The 15,130-nt window shown below is 44.2% G+C and overlaps 1 protein-coding gene across 1 annotated transcript; it reads left to right on the forward strand.

Annotated features, from left to right (window-relative positions):
- The first annotated feature begins 11,255 nt into the window (after positions 1 to 11,255).
- FIBIN (fin bud initiation factor homolog) lies at positions 11,256 to 13,224 on the forward strand. The gene has a single exon (XM_077460840.1). The coding sequence runs from the start codon at positions 11,804 to 11,806 to the stop codon at positions 12,419 to 12,421; it is 618 nt and encodes a 205-aa protein (XP_077316966.1). The 5' UTR covers positions 11,256 to 11,803; the 3' UTR covers positions 12,422 to 13,224.
- Positions 13,225 to 15,130: the final 1,906 nt, after the last annotated feature.

Here is a 15,130-nt window from a genome sequence, read left to right on the forward strand (position 1 = left end):
TGGTGGTTGGGGTCTTTGAAGGCATTTTAAAATAACCTGCTGTGATGATTTTATTGGGGACCCATCTAAAGTATGGAGTCTCTGGTGGAATGCCAGCTATGGTGGATTAACTGGTAATTACAACGGTGATATCTGCAGAATGCGGTTCATCCCTGAGCCCATTGTGGTGTAGCTGGAGACGGTGGAAGTAGTTACACAGATACGAAGTGATAATTTGATACTTGGTGCCTCCAAGGATCAGGAACCTTAACTTTATGGTTATTGTAGTATATTGAGTTCCTTTATTAGGGAATGTTTGTTCTATATTTGTTATTTTTTAATAAAGGGGCCAAAACGGCAAATTATACTCCAACATTTGTTTCATGTTTTTTTGGTAGGTTCAGTTGGGGTAAAAAGGGGTGGTGTTGAGCAGTGGTCAGTAATACAAAGGTTTAGGGTTACATCTGGGGTACTTTTATCATGTGTTTGTGTGTATGTCTCTCTAGATTAACAAATACTTGGGGTGTACACCCTAAAAAATGCATTAAAGATGGTGCAGCCATAAAACCATACAAACAGAATAAAATATTACAGCGCACACATACGAAAATAACATTCAACTCCTGCAAGGCCATTTAAAACAACTGAACATTTTAAAAAAATATGAGGATTTGGTCACACCATATGGCTATATGGTGCTTATGCCCACTTACTGCGTCAAAATACCCCATTATCAGTGGGTCCTACGCTATTCATAGAATGCAAGAGTATTTGTTTGTCTATTGTACAGATCCTGACCAGATCCCTTGGGATGGAGCACCCACCCCCCCACCATTACATCTTATTAATGTCCACCTCTGATATAGGAGACCTGCTGCTTTACAAATTAGCTTGCTTTCTAAACCAGACACCCAGAATGTTTTTTCTTTTTTGCATGCCCACTACTTTTCGGTAACCCCCGAGAAGAGGAGAATCGGGGCTGCTCTGTGCAAAACCATTGCAGAGAGTAAGTTAGTATAACATGTTTATTATTAAAAAAAAAAAAAAAAAGCTGGACCTTTACAAACCCTTTAAGCAAGGGTGTAGATCTTGAAATGAAAGTACAAAGTCCTCACCAAAAATAGTCCCTAATGCCGCGTACACACGACCGGACTTTTCGAGGGACTAGGTCCGACGGTCTTTCCGACGGACTTTCGGCGGAGTTCTGACAGACTTTCCGAATGAATGGACTTGACCACACACAATCACACCAAAGTCTGGCGGATTCAAACGTAATGACGTACAACTGGATTAGAATAAGGAAGTTCATAGCCAGTAGTCAATAGCTGCCCTAGCGTCGGTTTTTGTCTGTCGGACTAGCATACACATGAACGTATTTCTCGGCCCGGCAGAGTTCCGGTGGAAAATTTAAAACATGTTCTATTTCTAAAATCTGCTGGATTTTTGGCAAGCAAAGGTCCCATGGAGCCCATGCACGATCGAATTGTCTGACGGACTCGTTCGGTCGGACCTTTGCTGTCAAAAAGTCAGGTCGTGTGTACGTGGCATAAGACATATGAGTAATTATCAGGTGGTTAACGCACCAGCAATTACCAAAGTATGGAATATTCGTTTTTGTGGACTGACCTTTTAAGATACCTATGATATGGTGAATGGTGTGCTGTGCCTTTTTATTTAACTGCCAGGATATGTTATGGGAGAGGGGTGGTCACACAAATCTTTTTTTATATATTCTTTTACAGGTGTTATGACTGTTAGGCCGCGTACACACGGGCGGACTGTTCGCCCAACCTTGTCCGCTGAACAGTGTTTGGGCGGACAGTCCGCTCGTGTGTGGGCTTTCAGCGGACAGTTTCAGCGGACAGTTGGACGGACAAAGTCTTTCGGAAATTCCGAAAAACTGTCCGCTGAAACTGTGTTTGAGCGAACAGTCCGCCCGTGTGTGGGCTTGTCCGCTGTACTTTCGAAATGAGCGGACTGTTCCCGCTCGGAAAGTCCGCCCATTTCGAGCGCGTGTACAGGTAGGCGGGGCCCGCGAAGGAGACGTCGCGGGCTCCGCCGCCTGGAATGGGCTTAAAGGGGAACCCCAACGCCGAAAAAAATCGGCGTGGGGGTTCCCCCCAAGTCCACACCAGACCCTTGTTCGAGCACGCTACCCGGCCGGCCAGGAAAGGGGGGCGAGCGAGCGCGCCCCCCCTCCTGAGCCGTACCCCAAAGCACCTTGTCCCCATGTTGATGAGGACAAGGGCCTCTTCCCGACAACCCTGGCCGTTGGTTGTCGGGGTCTGCGGGCGGGGGGCTTATCGGAATCCGGGAGCCCCCTTTAAGAAGGGGGCCCCGGATACCGGCCTCCCACCCTATGTGAATGAGTATGGGGTACAATGTACCCCTACCCATTCACCTGTGAACTAAAGTACAATAAAAAACACAACACAGAGAAAAAATATTTTATTGCACAGCTCCGGGGGTCTTCTCGCCGGACTCCTCTGCTATGTGTGTGTAGCTCTTTTGCTAGCGGAGGAGTCCGGCTTTCTTCCTCCCCGCCGCCGGCCTCTTCTCCCGACTTCGGGGGTCTTGTCCCCCTCTTCGGTTCTTCTGCCGGGCCACCGCGCCTGGTCCGGTGGCCCGGTCTTCTGTCGCCGTCTTCCGTTCTTCTGTCGCCGCCTTCGGTTCTTCTGCCGGGCCACCACGCCTTCTTGTAGCTCTTTTACAGGCGGTGGCCCGGTCTTCTGTCGCCGCTGTCGTCGCCGCCGCCGCCGCCTTCCGTTCTTGTTCTTCTTCTTGTTCTTCTTCTTCTCCTGGAGATGTTGACTCGACGAGCTCTCCGGCCGGAATGCCAGAGCCGCGCTGTGCGGTCACTTATATAGTGACAATGGGGCGGTGTCACATGGTATATGTCACATGGGTTGGTCACATGGGTTGATGTCACATGGGGACTATGACATCGTAAGGGGGCGGGGTCACCATGTGACCAACCCATGTGACATATACCATGTGACACCGCCCCATTGTCACTATATAAGTGACCGCACAGCGCGGCTCTGGCATTCCGGCCGGAGAGCTCGTCGAGTCAACATCTCCAGGAGAAGAAGAAGAACAAGAAGAAGAACAAGAACGGAAGGCGGCGGCGGCGGCGACGACAGCGGCGACAGAAGACCGGGCCACCGCCTGTAAAAGAGCTACAAGAAGGCGCGGTGGCCCGGCAGAAGAACCGAAGGCGGCGACAGAAGAACGGAAGACGGCGACAGAAGACCGGGCCACCGGACCAGGCGCGGTGGCCCGGCAGAAGAACCGAAGAGGGGGACAAGACCCCCGAAGTCGGGAGAAGAGGCCGGCGGCGGGGAGGAAGAAAGCCGGACTCCTCCGCTAGCAAAAGAGCTACACACACATAGCGGAGGAGTCCGGCGAGAAGACCCCCGAAGACCCCCGGAGCTGTGCAATAAAATATTTTTTCTCTGTGTTGTGTTTTTTATTGTACTTTAGTTCACAGGTGAATGGGTAGGGGTACATTGTACCCCATACTCATTCACATAGGGTGGGAGGCCGGTATCCGGGGCCCCCTTCTTAAAGGGGGCTCCCGGATTCCGATAAGCCCCCCGCCCGCAGACCCCGACAACCAACGGCCAGGGTTGTCGGGAAGAGGCCCTTGTCCTCATCAACATGGGGACAAGGTGCTTTGGGGTGGGGGGGCCGCGCGGCCCCCCCTTCCCCAAGGCACCCCCCATGTTGAGGGCACGCGGCCTGGTACGGCTCAGGAGGGGGGGCGCGCTCGCTCGCCCCCCTTTCCTGGCCGGCCGGGTAGCGTGCTCGGACAAGGGTCTGGTGTGGACTTGGGGGGAACCCCCACGCCGATTTTTTTCGGCGTTGGGGTTCCCCTTTAAGCCCATTCCAGGCGGCGGAGCCCGCGACGTCTCCTTCGCGGGCCCCGCCTACCTGTACACGCGCTCGAAATGGGCGGATTTGCCTCCGCCTTACGTGGGCGAGTCCGTTCATTTCAAAAGTTGAGCGAACTGTTTGCCCAACCTTGTTCGTCAAACAGTCCGCTCGTGTGTGGGCAAGTCCGCTCATGCAAATTTTGAGCGGACTGTTTGATGAAACTGTTTGCCGAACAAGGTTGGGCGAACAGTCCGCCCGTGTGTACGCGGCCTTAGAGAAATAGAAAGACCAAAACATTTTATTCCTACAAAAATATTGTTGATTTTAATGACATTGAATTGGGCTTTTGACATATGGGAAGAGCTTGCATATTCTCTCATACCCTTTCAGGGCAAATTAAAGCCCAATACACACTATCAGATTGTCTGCTGATTTTTTCCATCAGATTTACCAAAACCATATAATATGAGGTCAAACCTTAGGGGTTTCAATGTGTATGCAATCAGGCAGGCCCTTGTACTACATGGTTTTGGTAAACCTGAAGGAAAAAATCAGCAGACAATCTGATAGTGTGTATGGGGCTTTACAGTGTGTAAAGCCATACTTCCCAGCTTTTTGACATGGGAATGAGGGACACCTATCAGCAAAAGTATGCAGGCATAGGACACATCCCGTTAAAGGAGAATTGTACAAAAAAAAACAATATTGGTTAAACCCATAAGTGCTTTTTTACCATTACTAATTCTTTATATTGACTTTTGAAATTTAGAAATGCAGCAATTTGGAAATCAGATGAAAGGTTTAGTGCTGGAAAACACCTTTTGATAGATAAAAAGTGCATTTTATACACATCTATATAGATCAGACCAAAATAAGGGACAAATGAAGAGGAATGATGGACAGAGGGACATTACTCCAAATCAGGGACAGTCCCTCGAAATCAGGGACAGTTGGGAGCTATGGTAAAGCCACCCCTCAACCCACTGATACAGTTCCAGCACTTCCCCACCATTCCTTCCTCTTTCACAGTTGGCACACCATACCTGGTTATTTCAGGTTTAAGGGCACAGATGAGCTCTTCCCATGATCTAATACTCAAACCTAACAGCCAATTACTATCCCCTTACACTGTCAAGTGATGGAGAGGTTACTGCCAGGGCTTCCTCTAGACTCCAACACAACCAACATCAAGTCATTTGGTGGTGAATGCGGTAGAGGAGGCAGAGGTGGAGGAAGCACTGGAGAGATGGTTGTCAGTGGGTTGAGGGGGAAGGATGTTAAGCAGACAAGGTTACATTGTACTAAATGGAGCAAAGTGACAGTGTCTCTTTAGGTAGTTATTGTAGTTTTTGGTTCTTGTGAAATCTTTATTACTTCTCAGACACAAAAAAAACCCCAGAAGAAATAACATTAAAAGACCAGTTCAGTTTTGTTTTTGAATTGTCTGCTTGATTTTTTGTTATTGGAATAAAGTTTAGCAGTGAAGTGGTACTTCCATTTCATTTCTGTTGCATTACACTACAAGCCAAAAAGACTGTGGAGGTCCTCTGTGATGTTGAACTGCTTGCCTGGGAACTAGATTATCAACATTAAAGCGGGAGTCCGCCGGGAGTCCGCATTTTTTTTTTTTTAAAAAGCCAGCAGCTACAAATACTGCAGCTGCTGACTTTTAAAATAGTGGCACTTACCCGCCCAGCGCGCCCGCGATGTCGGCACCCGAAGCCGATCTCTTGATCATCTCTCGGGTGCTGCCGCTGCCATCTTGGGTATGGGAATCAGGAAGTGGAGCCTTTCGGCTTAATTTCCTGGTTCCCTACTGCGCATGCGCGAGTCGCGCTGCGCAATAAGGATAGTCCCCGCTGTCTCTGGGATCCGTGTGTTTCCCAGCAGGCAGCGGGGGACTTTCGGAAAGGGGCGTAGATTCTGCGGAAAGAGGCGTGCCTTCTGCAGAATCTACGCCGGAAGTGGGTGCAGATACCTGTACTGTACAGGTACCTGCACCCCCCTCCCCCCTGAAAGGTGCCAATTTTGGCACCGGAGGGGGGAGGATTCCAATGAGCGGAAGGTCCACTTTAGGGTGGACCTCCGCTTTAAGATCAATACTTTAAGATAGCAAATAAGATAACCCAATGAAACCAGTACTATTTTTCCACTTTTGTCAATCAGTTTACTTTATCCAGCCAAAACAACTACAAAGTAGTTGTCTGTGTGTAACCTCTATATTTAGCTTAACAGTTTCCCTGAATATGCATTCTATTACACTATCTATTGGTGAGAATGGGTACCTGTAGTTCTGTATGGCAGAAAAGTAATGTGATTCTAGAAATCACATTTCTTGCTGAGCCATTGTGGCACATAAAATATAGCAATCAGCTCTTCTCAGTTCTTGATTGGCTCCCAGTCCTGAACCTCCCTACCCTATTTTAAGTACTGCTGTATAGGGGAATACAAGAGGCTGATATCAGGTCAAATTTAAGTACACTAGTTTCATTTAACCACTTCCCACCCGGCCAATGCATATATACGGCCGGGTGGGAGCCGTCTACTCCTGATAGGACGTTCCTGAACGTCATTCAGAAGTAGCGGGATCGCGCGCGCGCGTGCCCGCGCGCGTACCCGCGCGCGAGCCCGCGCAGCGGCGCGATCCCGATGTGCTCGTGTCACCCGGACACGGCACATCTGAGATCGGCAGGAGGGCTCTGTGATTGGCCCTCCTGATCACATGACGGCCGTGTCCAATCACGGCCGTCATGTGATGTAAACAAACAGCCGTTTGCTAGGCAATCGGCTCTCCTCTCCTCACACAGAAGTCATCGCTGAGGAGAGGAGAGCAGAACGCTGCAGCCGGCTGATGATCAGTGAGTATGGGCTGCTTTTTACAGCTTTTTACTCACTGATCATCAGTCTAGTGTCAACACACAACACACCACACAGTACAAACACAGTCCCCACATATGTCCCCAAACCACACATGTCCCCAAAACATACATGTCCCCAAATAATAAAAACACATGTCCCTAATAATAAAAACATGTCCCCCACATATGTCCCACTAAAATCACATGTCCCAATGATTATCTGCACACATATGTATGTGATCACCTGCACACATATGTACATGATCATTTGCGTACATATGTCCGTGATCACACAAACCAATTATTATACAGTTAACGGAATTTTTTTTACCAAAAACATGTAGCAGAATACATTTTGGCTTAAATTTATGACAAAATTTGATTTTATTGGATTTCTTTTCAAATAGAAAAAAGAAAATATTGTTTTTTTTCCAAATTTCCGCTTTTTTTGCGCTTATATCGCAAAAAATAAAAAACGGAGTCGTGAATAAATAACACCAAAATAAAGCTCTATTTGTGCGAACAAAATGATAACAATTTCATTTGGGTACAGTGTAGCATGACCGCGCAATTGTCACTGAAAGTGCGAGAGCGATGAAAGCTGAAAATTGGGCTGGGAAGGAAGGGGGTGAAAGTGCCCTGTATTGTAGTGGTTAAAGTATATCTAAACCATTACTAGTTGACATTTAAGCAACAATTTCCAATGTTTTTATAAAATATTGTTTTCATTTATTTCATAATTTTTTGCATCTCAGTGCACTCACTCTCTTCAGCATTTGTTGCACACCTTTCTTTAATTTGGCTTCCAATGGTACATCATGTATACACGATGTGTCTCTCCCAACTTGGGGAGATGTCAACCCATTACAGGAAGTATCTGAAAAAAGACCTTCATGGCAGAATCACCAGATATTCTTTTAATGAAAGCTGTAAATATATGTTTGAAACCTATAAAATGACAATAACATATTACAGACAAAATTACATTCATTTTTGTCCTTTATACAGTATCTGCCTAGATTTCATCTTCAGGGGGGCGCAGCAAACAGTAGATCATTGACAGATAACTGGTAGATCGTGGTCTGGACTTGCTGACCCACAATCCCAGAGCATCAGACTGCAATGCAGTGGGGCTACCTGGAAATTTGGAGCTGTAGTAGGGAGCATGAGCCACATAAGTCAATGCTTCCTCTGTAGTGCTGGCTTCTGTCCCATGCAGAGTGATACCAACTGCACTGCACCATTTATTCCCGGCTAGCAGTCTCCAGAGTGGTGCTAGCAACAGGAAAGAAGAAATATTCAGGTCAGTGTGAAGCAATACACTTGACATAATTGTATCAGGCTGCTTTCACACTGTCGAGCTGTGGTTTACTCACACAATGGGTACAGTGCAGTGTACCTGCGGCTTTCCTGCTTGCTGTTCTTAGCCATAGATTTCAATTATATCCTGCAGGTTTGGTGCACTTTCTGAATACAGGAGTTTTGGTGCACTTTTATAAAGTGCACCACACCTGCAGGATATCTATGGAAAAGTGCTGCTAACCCAGGAAGGTTGCAGATGCACTGTGCTGCACCCGCTATGCAGGCAAACCGCAGTACATCAGTGTGAAAGCAGCCTTACAGGCGGATCAGAACAGTAAGGGTTAATTTACATTTGTAGTTTGGGGGGTGTCACATCTGAAGTGTTATACACCCTCTCACGGTTGCTGGTGTAGCAACTGCCAAGCATGACCCATTCAAGTGAATGAGGCAGCTCTGCAAATGTCCTGCAACCTTGTGCAGTACAACAAACAAGGGGTTGAAGCAGGCAGTATTGTGTTGCTTTCTCATCACCTGCTTTAACGCTTTGAACCCCACAGAAGCATGCAGTTGTAGGGCCCTTGAAGAGTGGTCCCATTTACTTGAAGGGGTCACGTTTGGCAGGCACTAGCACCCACCAAAAGCAACAAGGAGTTTAATTCCTGCTGTGACATGTGTTCACCTTTGGCTGCTGCCTCAGCAGCTAAAGAAGCTGGGTATTGGGGCGGGATATCCATAAATCTGCGGGAGGGTTTTACCCCCCAACTTAATGTGTGAATGAGCCCTAAGGGTGCCACTGTCAAATGCAACTAAGGACTCATTCACAAGTGCAGCAGGCACTGCTGCTCCTTTGAAAACCGATCTGAGTGTGTTTGACAGGTAGTGATTTGGCAATATAATGCCTCCTCACCACCTGATTTAAACCTATAATTTCTGTGCAATACACACAATTGAAAACTTCGGTATGGCAATTAAAGGTTTAAATCTGGTGGAAGGGAGGCAACACTGGGTGACACTGTGCCTGGTGATCTTTGACTTCTCCCTTGTTGTTCAGGTAGATCTCCACTTGCCTACCCTTGATCTTTAGTGTGATGTGTGTAAATGACATGACCACTTAAACCAGATGCAAGTAAAGTTCCAAAACCATCGTACTTACCAACAGTTCCTGATTTACTGGGACAGTCCCTTTTTTTCTTTGTTATCCCACCACAACTATGTCCCACTGTGTATCCTGGGATCACAGCATGAGGCATACCTCCCAACTATAAGCAGAGCTACCGCCATAAGATGGAGCAGGCAAGAAGATCAGTGAGCGCCTCCATCCTCGGCTCCATCCTGGAAGTTCAGAGAAGCCAAGTAAACAAAGAGCCGGCAGCAAAGGAAGACTTCCACCACTCACTACCGCTGCTGGAGATTATGTAATCAGTCACAGCCTGGCAGAAAAGTGAGAAGAGGTAGTCTTCCTTTGCTGTTGGCTCTTTGTTTACAAGTGACAGCAGGGATCATCTGAACTGTCACTGCATGTGGCTGGAGAAGAGAGTTGGCATACAAGAACAGTGAGAGAGGGGATGAATTATCTATAGGAGTAAGGATGGTATCAGGCAGCCAGGTAAGGAGCACCATGGCTCCTTCCCCTCTCTCCCACTGAGCACTGGTGCCTTCCTCTCCCCCCACTGAGCACCAGTGCCCCCCTTGTCTCCCTACTGAGTAACAGTGTTTAATTGTTCCTGCATTGACCACCGGTGCCCTTTTTTTGCACCTCACTGATCACCAGTACCCCCACTGAGCACCAGTACTCTTCATGCACCCCTATTGAGCAATAGTGCTCTCTTTGCTCCCATACAGAGCACCAGTGCTCCCACTCCCCCTCACAGAGCACCAGTGCCCCCAACCCCCCACCCCACACACACACAAACACAGCACCAGTGCCCCCCTCAGCTCTCATTGAGCATTGGTTGCTCTTTTTGCACCCATTGAGCAAACATGCCCCTCTCTGCTCCCACTGAGCACCAGTGCCCTCCTCTGCCCCCGCTGAGCACCAGTGCTCCCCTCTGCTCTGAATGAACATCAGTTCTTCTTTTTGCCCCCAATGAGCACCAGTGCCCTCCTCTCCTCCCCATTGAGCACCAGTGCTCCCCCCACTAAGCACCAGTGCTCTCTTTCCCCCCTACTAAGCACTACCCCCCCCCCCTTTCCACTTGGTACACCAACAGTTTCAGACAGAATGGTCAGTGTCAAATTGTGTTTTTAAATATTTTATGCCAAATGTGTTTGCTGTGTAATTTGTGTTTATCATTGTATTCTCTGCATCTTTGGGCTGCTACACTTTAAATAGGCTGTATAGTTTAAAGATACACGGGTTGATTAACTTAAACTTGAGAGTGCAAAATCTTATGCAGCTCTGCATAAAAATCAATCAGCTTCTAAGTTTTTTTTTTTTTTGTCAAATCTTAATTGAACAAGTTGAAGCCAGAAGCTGATTGGTTACCATGCACAGCCATGCCAGATTTTTCACGCTCCAATTTTAGTAAATCAACCCCACGCTCTACAGTTTAATTAAAAACATAAATCATTTTAATAATGACCATTCACTTTTGGCTGTGTTTCTGTCGCTATAATAAATCTCCTTGTATATACACAATTTTAAAATTGTACAATAAGTTAACAAAATGCAATTTGAAATAAATGCCCCGCATCGAATTACATTTTCTGCCCATAGTGGAAGATGCAGAGCACAAAAGTGGAAATCCTTTTGAAATATTGGCAACTATGCAACATCAGTGCGATACCTACAAGAGGGTTGTCACACTGCAAGGCATAGGAGTTCCTGCTCTTGTTATTACATTGCTTTTATCCCCTAGTCCTTTTTTAGACATGTTCCTCGTGTGTCAGCTAACAGCATGCCAAGGAAAAGTTTTGTATCAACAACAAATGCCACTGCTTGACGGTTCTTCACTTGAATTTCAGGATCTGGGCGAATAAATGCTTAGATAATATTCACTTGCAGTATAAATGCATGTATTTTGCTTGTACCAGCACATGACTGGAAAAGGGCTTTGAAATTCCATCTTAGTTAGGCACCAGCAATGGTGTGTGTTTATTTATAGTCCCCACACGTGCTTTCCTTAGTAACTTTTTTTTTTTTTCTTTTTGCTGCAGACGTAATACCTCAAAGGAGTCCAATTCCATTGGTTGATTTCATTGGTTTATTTCCTTTATTTTTTATTTTTTTGCAGTGGAAAGGAACAAGTACTTAATGCAGCTTTAATAGCTAAGCCTGGCTGAAAGGATTCTTCTGCTCCTTGGCTCCTAGAGTGACGAAATCTTGCTGTAATTTGAGAACAGATACCTCTTCTGCAGCATATCATTAGCCAAAAAAAGAAGAAAAAAAAAACTTTGCAACAGCAGCCCAGATGTTGAAATAGTATAGTAGCATGCTGAAGAAGAGAGCAATCTCTCAGTGCACAGACACGCTGTGCTACTTCTGCTGCACCCAAAGAAGGCATTGAAGTCTGCTGTCTTTACATATGAGCACTTCCCTGTCTTCTCGGTGTCCTTCACTGATTGAATGCAGACAATTTTTTTGTCTGCAAACTGAACAGGACTTGACTACGGCAACTTTGGACTTTCCATACCTAAGGCTACACAATATTTAATTCCAAAATAGCAAATTGTGGAATGTCAAGGGTGCCTCTTGCTGCCCAGGAGGATATCTGTGCTTGGCTTGGGAATTAAAATTCTATAACTTGACTGTCTACTGCTGGCACTGTAACAAGAGATTACTCTGCACAATGACAGGATTTCAGCTTCTGTGGCTTGGAATTTTCTTCAACCTGTGTTATGGTTTCTACAATGGCCCCCTGCAACCCGAGATGTCCAACGGAACTCTGCATCATTATTTTGTCCCTGATGGGGACTATGAAGAAAACGATGACCCTGAGAAGTGTCAGATGCTCTTTAAAGTGACCGATGAAAGATCGTGTACTTACGGAGAGGGGCAATCTCTTTCCTTAAAGGAAGAATTCATCGTGATCAAAAGACAGATAGAAGACGCCGAGAGAGTACTCGAAAGCATCAGTAAAAGCATATCCTATGACCTGGATGGAGAGGAAAGCTACGGAAAATATCTGGGGAGGGAGTCCTCCCAGATTAGCGAAGCCTTCTCCACTTCGGATAAGTCTTTGACGGAACTGGAATTAAAGTTTAAGCAGAGCCAGGAAAACGAGAAGAACGAGATGAAGGTGTTAAACGATGACTTTGTGGATATGATGATCCACACGAGAGCCGTGCTTAGGGAAACTTTAGATGTCTCTCTGGGACTTAGGGATAAACATGAACTCCTGTCTTTAACTATTCGAAGCCACGGCGCTAGACTAAGCAGGCTGAAAAATGACTATTTGAAAGTTTGAAACCATGAAAACTGGGGGTTTCCTGTCTTTAATTTATGCAGATTCTTAACATCTTAAAGTATTTAAAAGTAGCTATGACTCATGCTGTATGTATAACAAATGCTCAGGAAGTACTGAGTTATTTCAAAGATATCCCTATGATCCTAGAATGACTTCCTCTATGCAAAAGTGACACAGTGCTCCTTTTTCTTTTTTTTTTTTTGGTTGACCTGGCACTTAACCCGTTTGACTCCAGGCAGAACTGCAGCGCAGTCCGATGCACAATTTTAGTTGGGTTGAAGCAGTCAATGAGTTCATTCATAAATTAGGAGGAAGTAAAAATGCACTATAACTCTATGCATTGTTTTTAATATTTAAATTGTTACATTCTATGTCAACATTTTGGTTGATCCTTGAACACTTAAATTTAAGTTGCTGATAGAACCAGTCGTGGGGAATGCAATATCGTTTTTTTTTTGTTTTTTTTTAGCAGGTTCGCACATTGAGTTAAATTATATTTAAAATTTTATTTTTCTACAGCCTGAGATTAGATCAGGTTCTGTACTATTATAGGTACACCTTATTCTGGTATATATTATTTATTTTATCAGGATTGTTGCATTAATGAAAATGCATATGCTGTACATAAGAAGCATTCTATTATAGAGTAAATCGCTTGTTTTATAGGCATAAGAATCTTTGAATATATTTGTATTCTGTTGCACAGGACAGTATTATGTATCATATGTGTTTCCTATGTACATGATGGAACATTTTCACAATATTCTATATAAATGTTAATAAAATTAAAGCCATTCACTCTGGATTATGTCTAGTGCCAAACAATTTACTTAAATTATGCAATGTATAGGGATATTAATCAGGCCTTACCTACAACAAAGGCAACATGAGGTAGTTGGGGGAGGGGTAATGTAGAAAAAGTTAGGATGAATGTATTGATTGACGTCATCTTAAATTGTTTTTCTCTTGTATATTTGCTTTTTATGTATTTCCCTGCATAAATTTATTAGAAAGAAGCAGACATGTAATGCTATTGTGCATTTTTTGTAAAAACAAAAAATGCCCATAAACAGTTCCATTAACATTACGGAAACTGGTTGTACTGAAATGATAAACACCCTGAGCAATCTAACTTGCATAACCTATATGAGATATGCAAAAAATAAAAAATAATAATTCATGATTTTATCCAAGCTAGGTGATCTTTCTGTGATATTTTCGACTTAGAAAGGGGTAAAGAATCTCTAAATATTGTTAACTGGCCTTTTCTGTCCTATTGTCCTGTAGCTCCCTCTGTGTCAAATCAGAGACTTACACTAGAGGTAAATAAACTGAAGTGTAGTCGGTGCAGGATGCTGGAGAACAAACTACAGGGATATACACTTCTGACCTAGTAGATGGACTTAATTTTTCTGCATTTGACTTATATTTATAGTATCCCTTAATGCATGTCTATAGATTTTAATTTAATTATATTGTGTGGTGCAAATGATCATATTGATGCTATTTTTTTTACTAGCTGTCCGTTTCTTTTGCTATAGTCTATCCTACTGCTACTGCTTCCAAAGCACTTACATTCCAGCCAAAAGCAGGTCAAATGCAGCTCTATAGCTTCACGTATGTTGGGAGTAGAAAGTGAAATAGTGCTCAAATGCATGCCTTGCATCTAGAGCTCATTCTACGTTTCAGTATTCCAAAATAAAGCCCATCTTTACAAGCCTTGAGAATAGTAAATTCTACCTAAGGCACATTAAGCTTTTTTTTTCTTTGAAAAGACAGCTATTGAGGAAAAAAACATAATAGAAGGCTCATTTAAATGAAGTAAACACTGACTCGATAAATTGAAGGACTGGGCAAAGATCATTCAATTTAGTAAATATTACATTTAAATGTAAAGTTGGCTGTAGTTATTGGACTTACATGCATGATCACACCATTAAAGACTGTCAAGACTGATAAGTGTACCTACCGATTTTTCCAACATGCTTCAAATGCCTAGACTGATGAGAAAATAAACAAGCTTTTTATACAGCACTGTATGAAAAACGAACCTGTTTAAATAATCTTTAGTAAAAAAAAAAAAATAGTCTAGCAGCAAAAAACAATGCATCTAGGGACATGTTTTATATGGCAGGAGTAAAGAAGGCTACCATTTCTATATATATAAAAAAAAAAATTATATTTATATTTGCTATCATTAATGCCTTAGGTTTAGTAAAGTCTAATGAGCGGGTCCCTCTAATTCCTTCTCTATTAAAGTGCTGCGTAAACAGTTGGCACTGTATAAATCCTGTATAATAATAATGTTATTATTATTAATAGTTCTTACAGTTATGGATCTAATCGCTAGCTACACATACAGCAGCTTGTATTGCTTTACTGTTTTCAAGATAGTAGTAGAATCTCTTGTAGCGATAATTATCCAAAGTGGCAAAAAGGTACCCTATGTCAACCAGCTGTTCTAAAGGGTTTGGGTTATGAGGACTCCTCAGTGCTGTTCTAAGGCTATGCAATTACAATGACCAGCTTATCTTTTACTACCACTGTCAAATTGCAATTCCAGCCAGAGAAACCTATTGAAATAAATAGACAAATGGTTGTTGGTCAGTGTGCAGTACCAGTTTACACCTGGTGTGGTACTGTAAATAAAATGGTAAAATAAGGAGGCTTGAATCAGATTAATCAGCTTTTAATTGAGTCTGAGTCTAA

This window comes from Lithobates pipiens, unplaced genomic scaffold (assembly GCF_037356315.1).
Source record: "Lithobates pipiens isolate NorthernLeopardFrog02 unplaced genomic scaffold, aLitPip1_a1.2 Scaffold_10, whole genome shotgun sequence".
In the NCBI taxonomy this organism is placed as follows: Eukaryota; Metazoa; Chordata; class Amphibia; order Anura; family Ranidae; genus Lithobates; species Lithobates pipiens.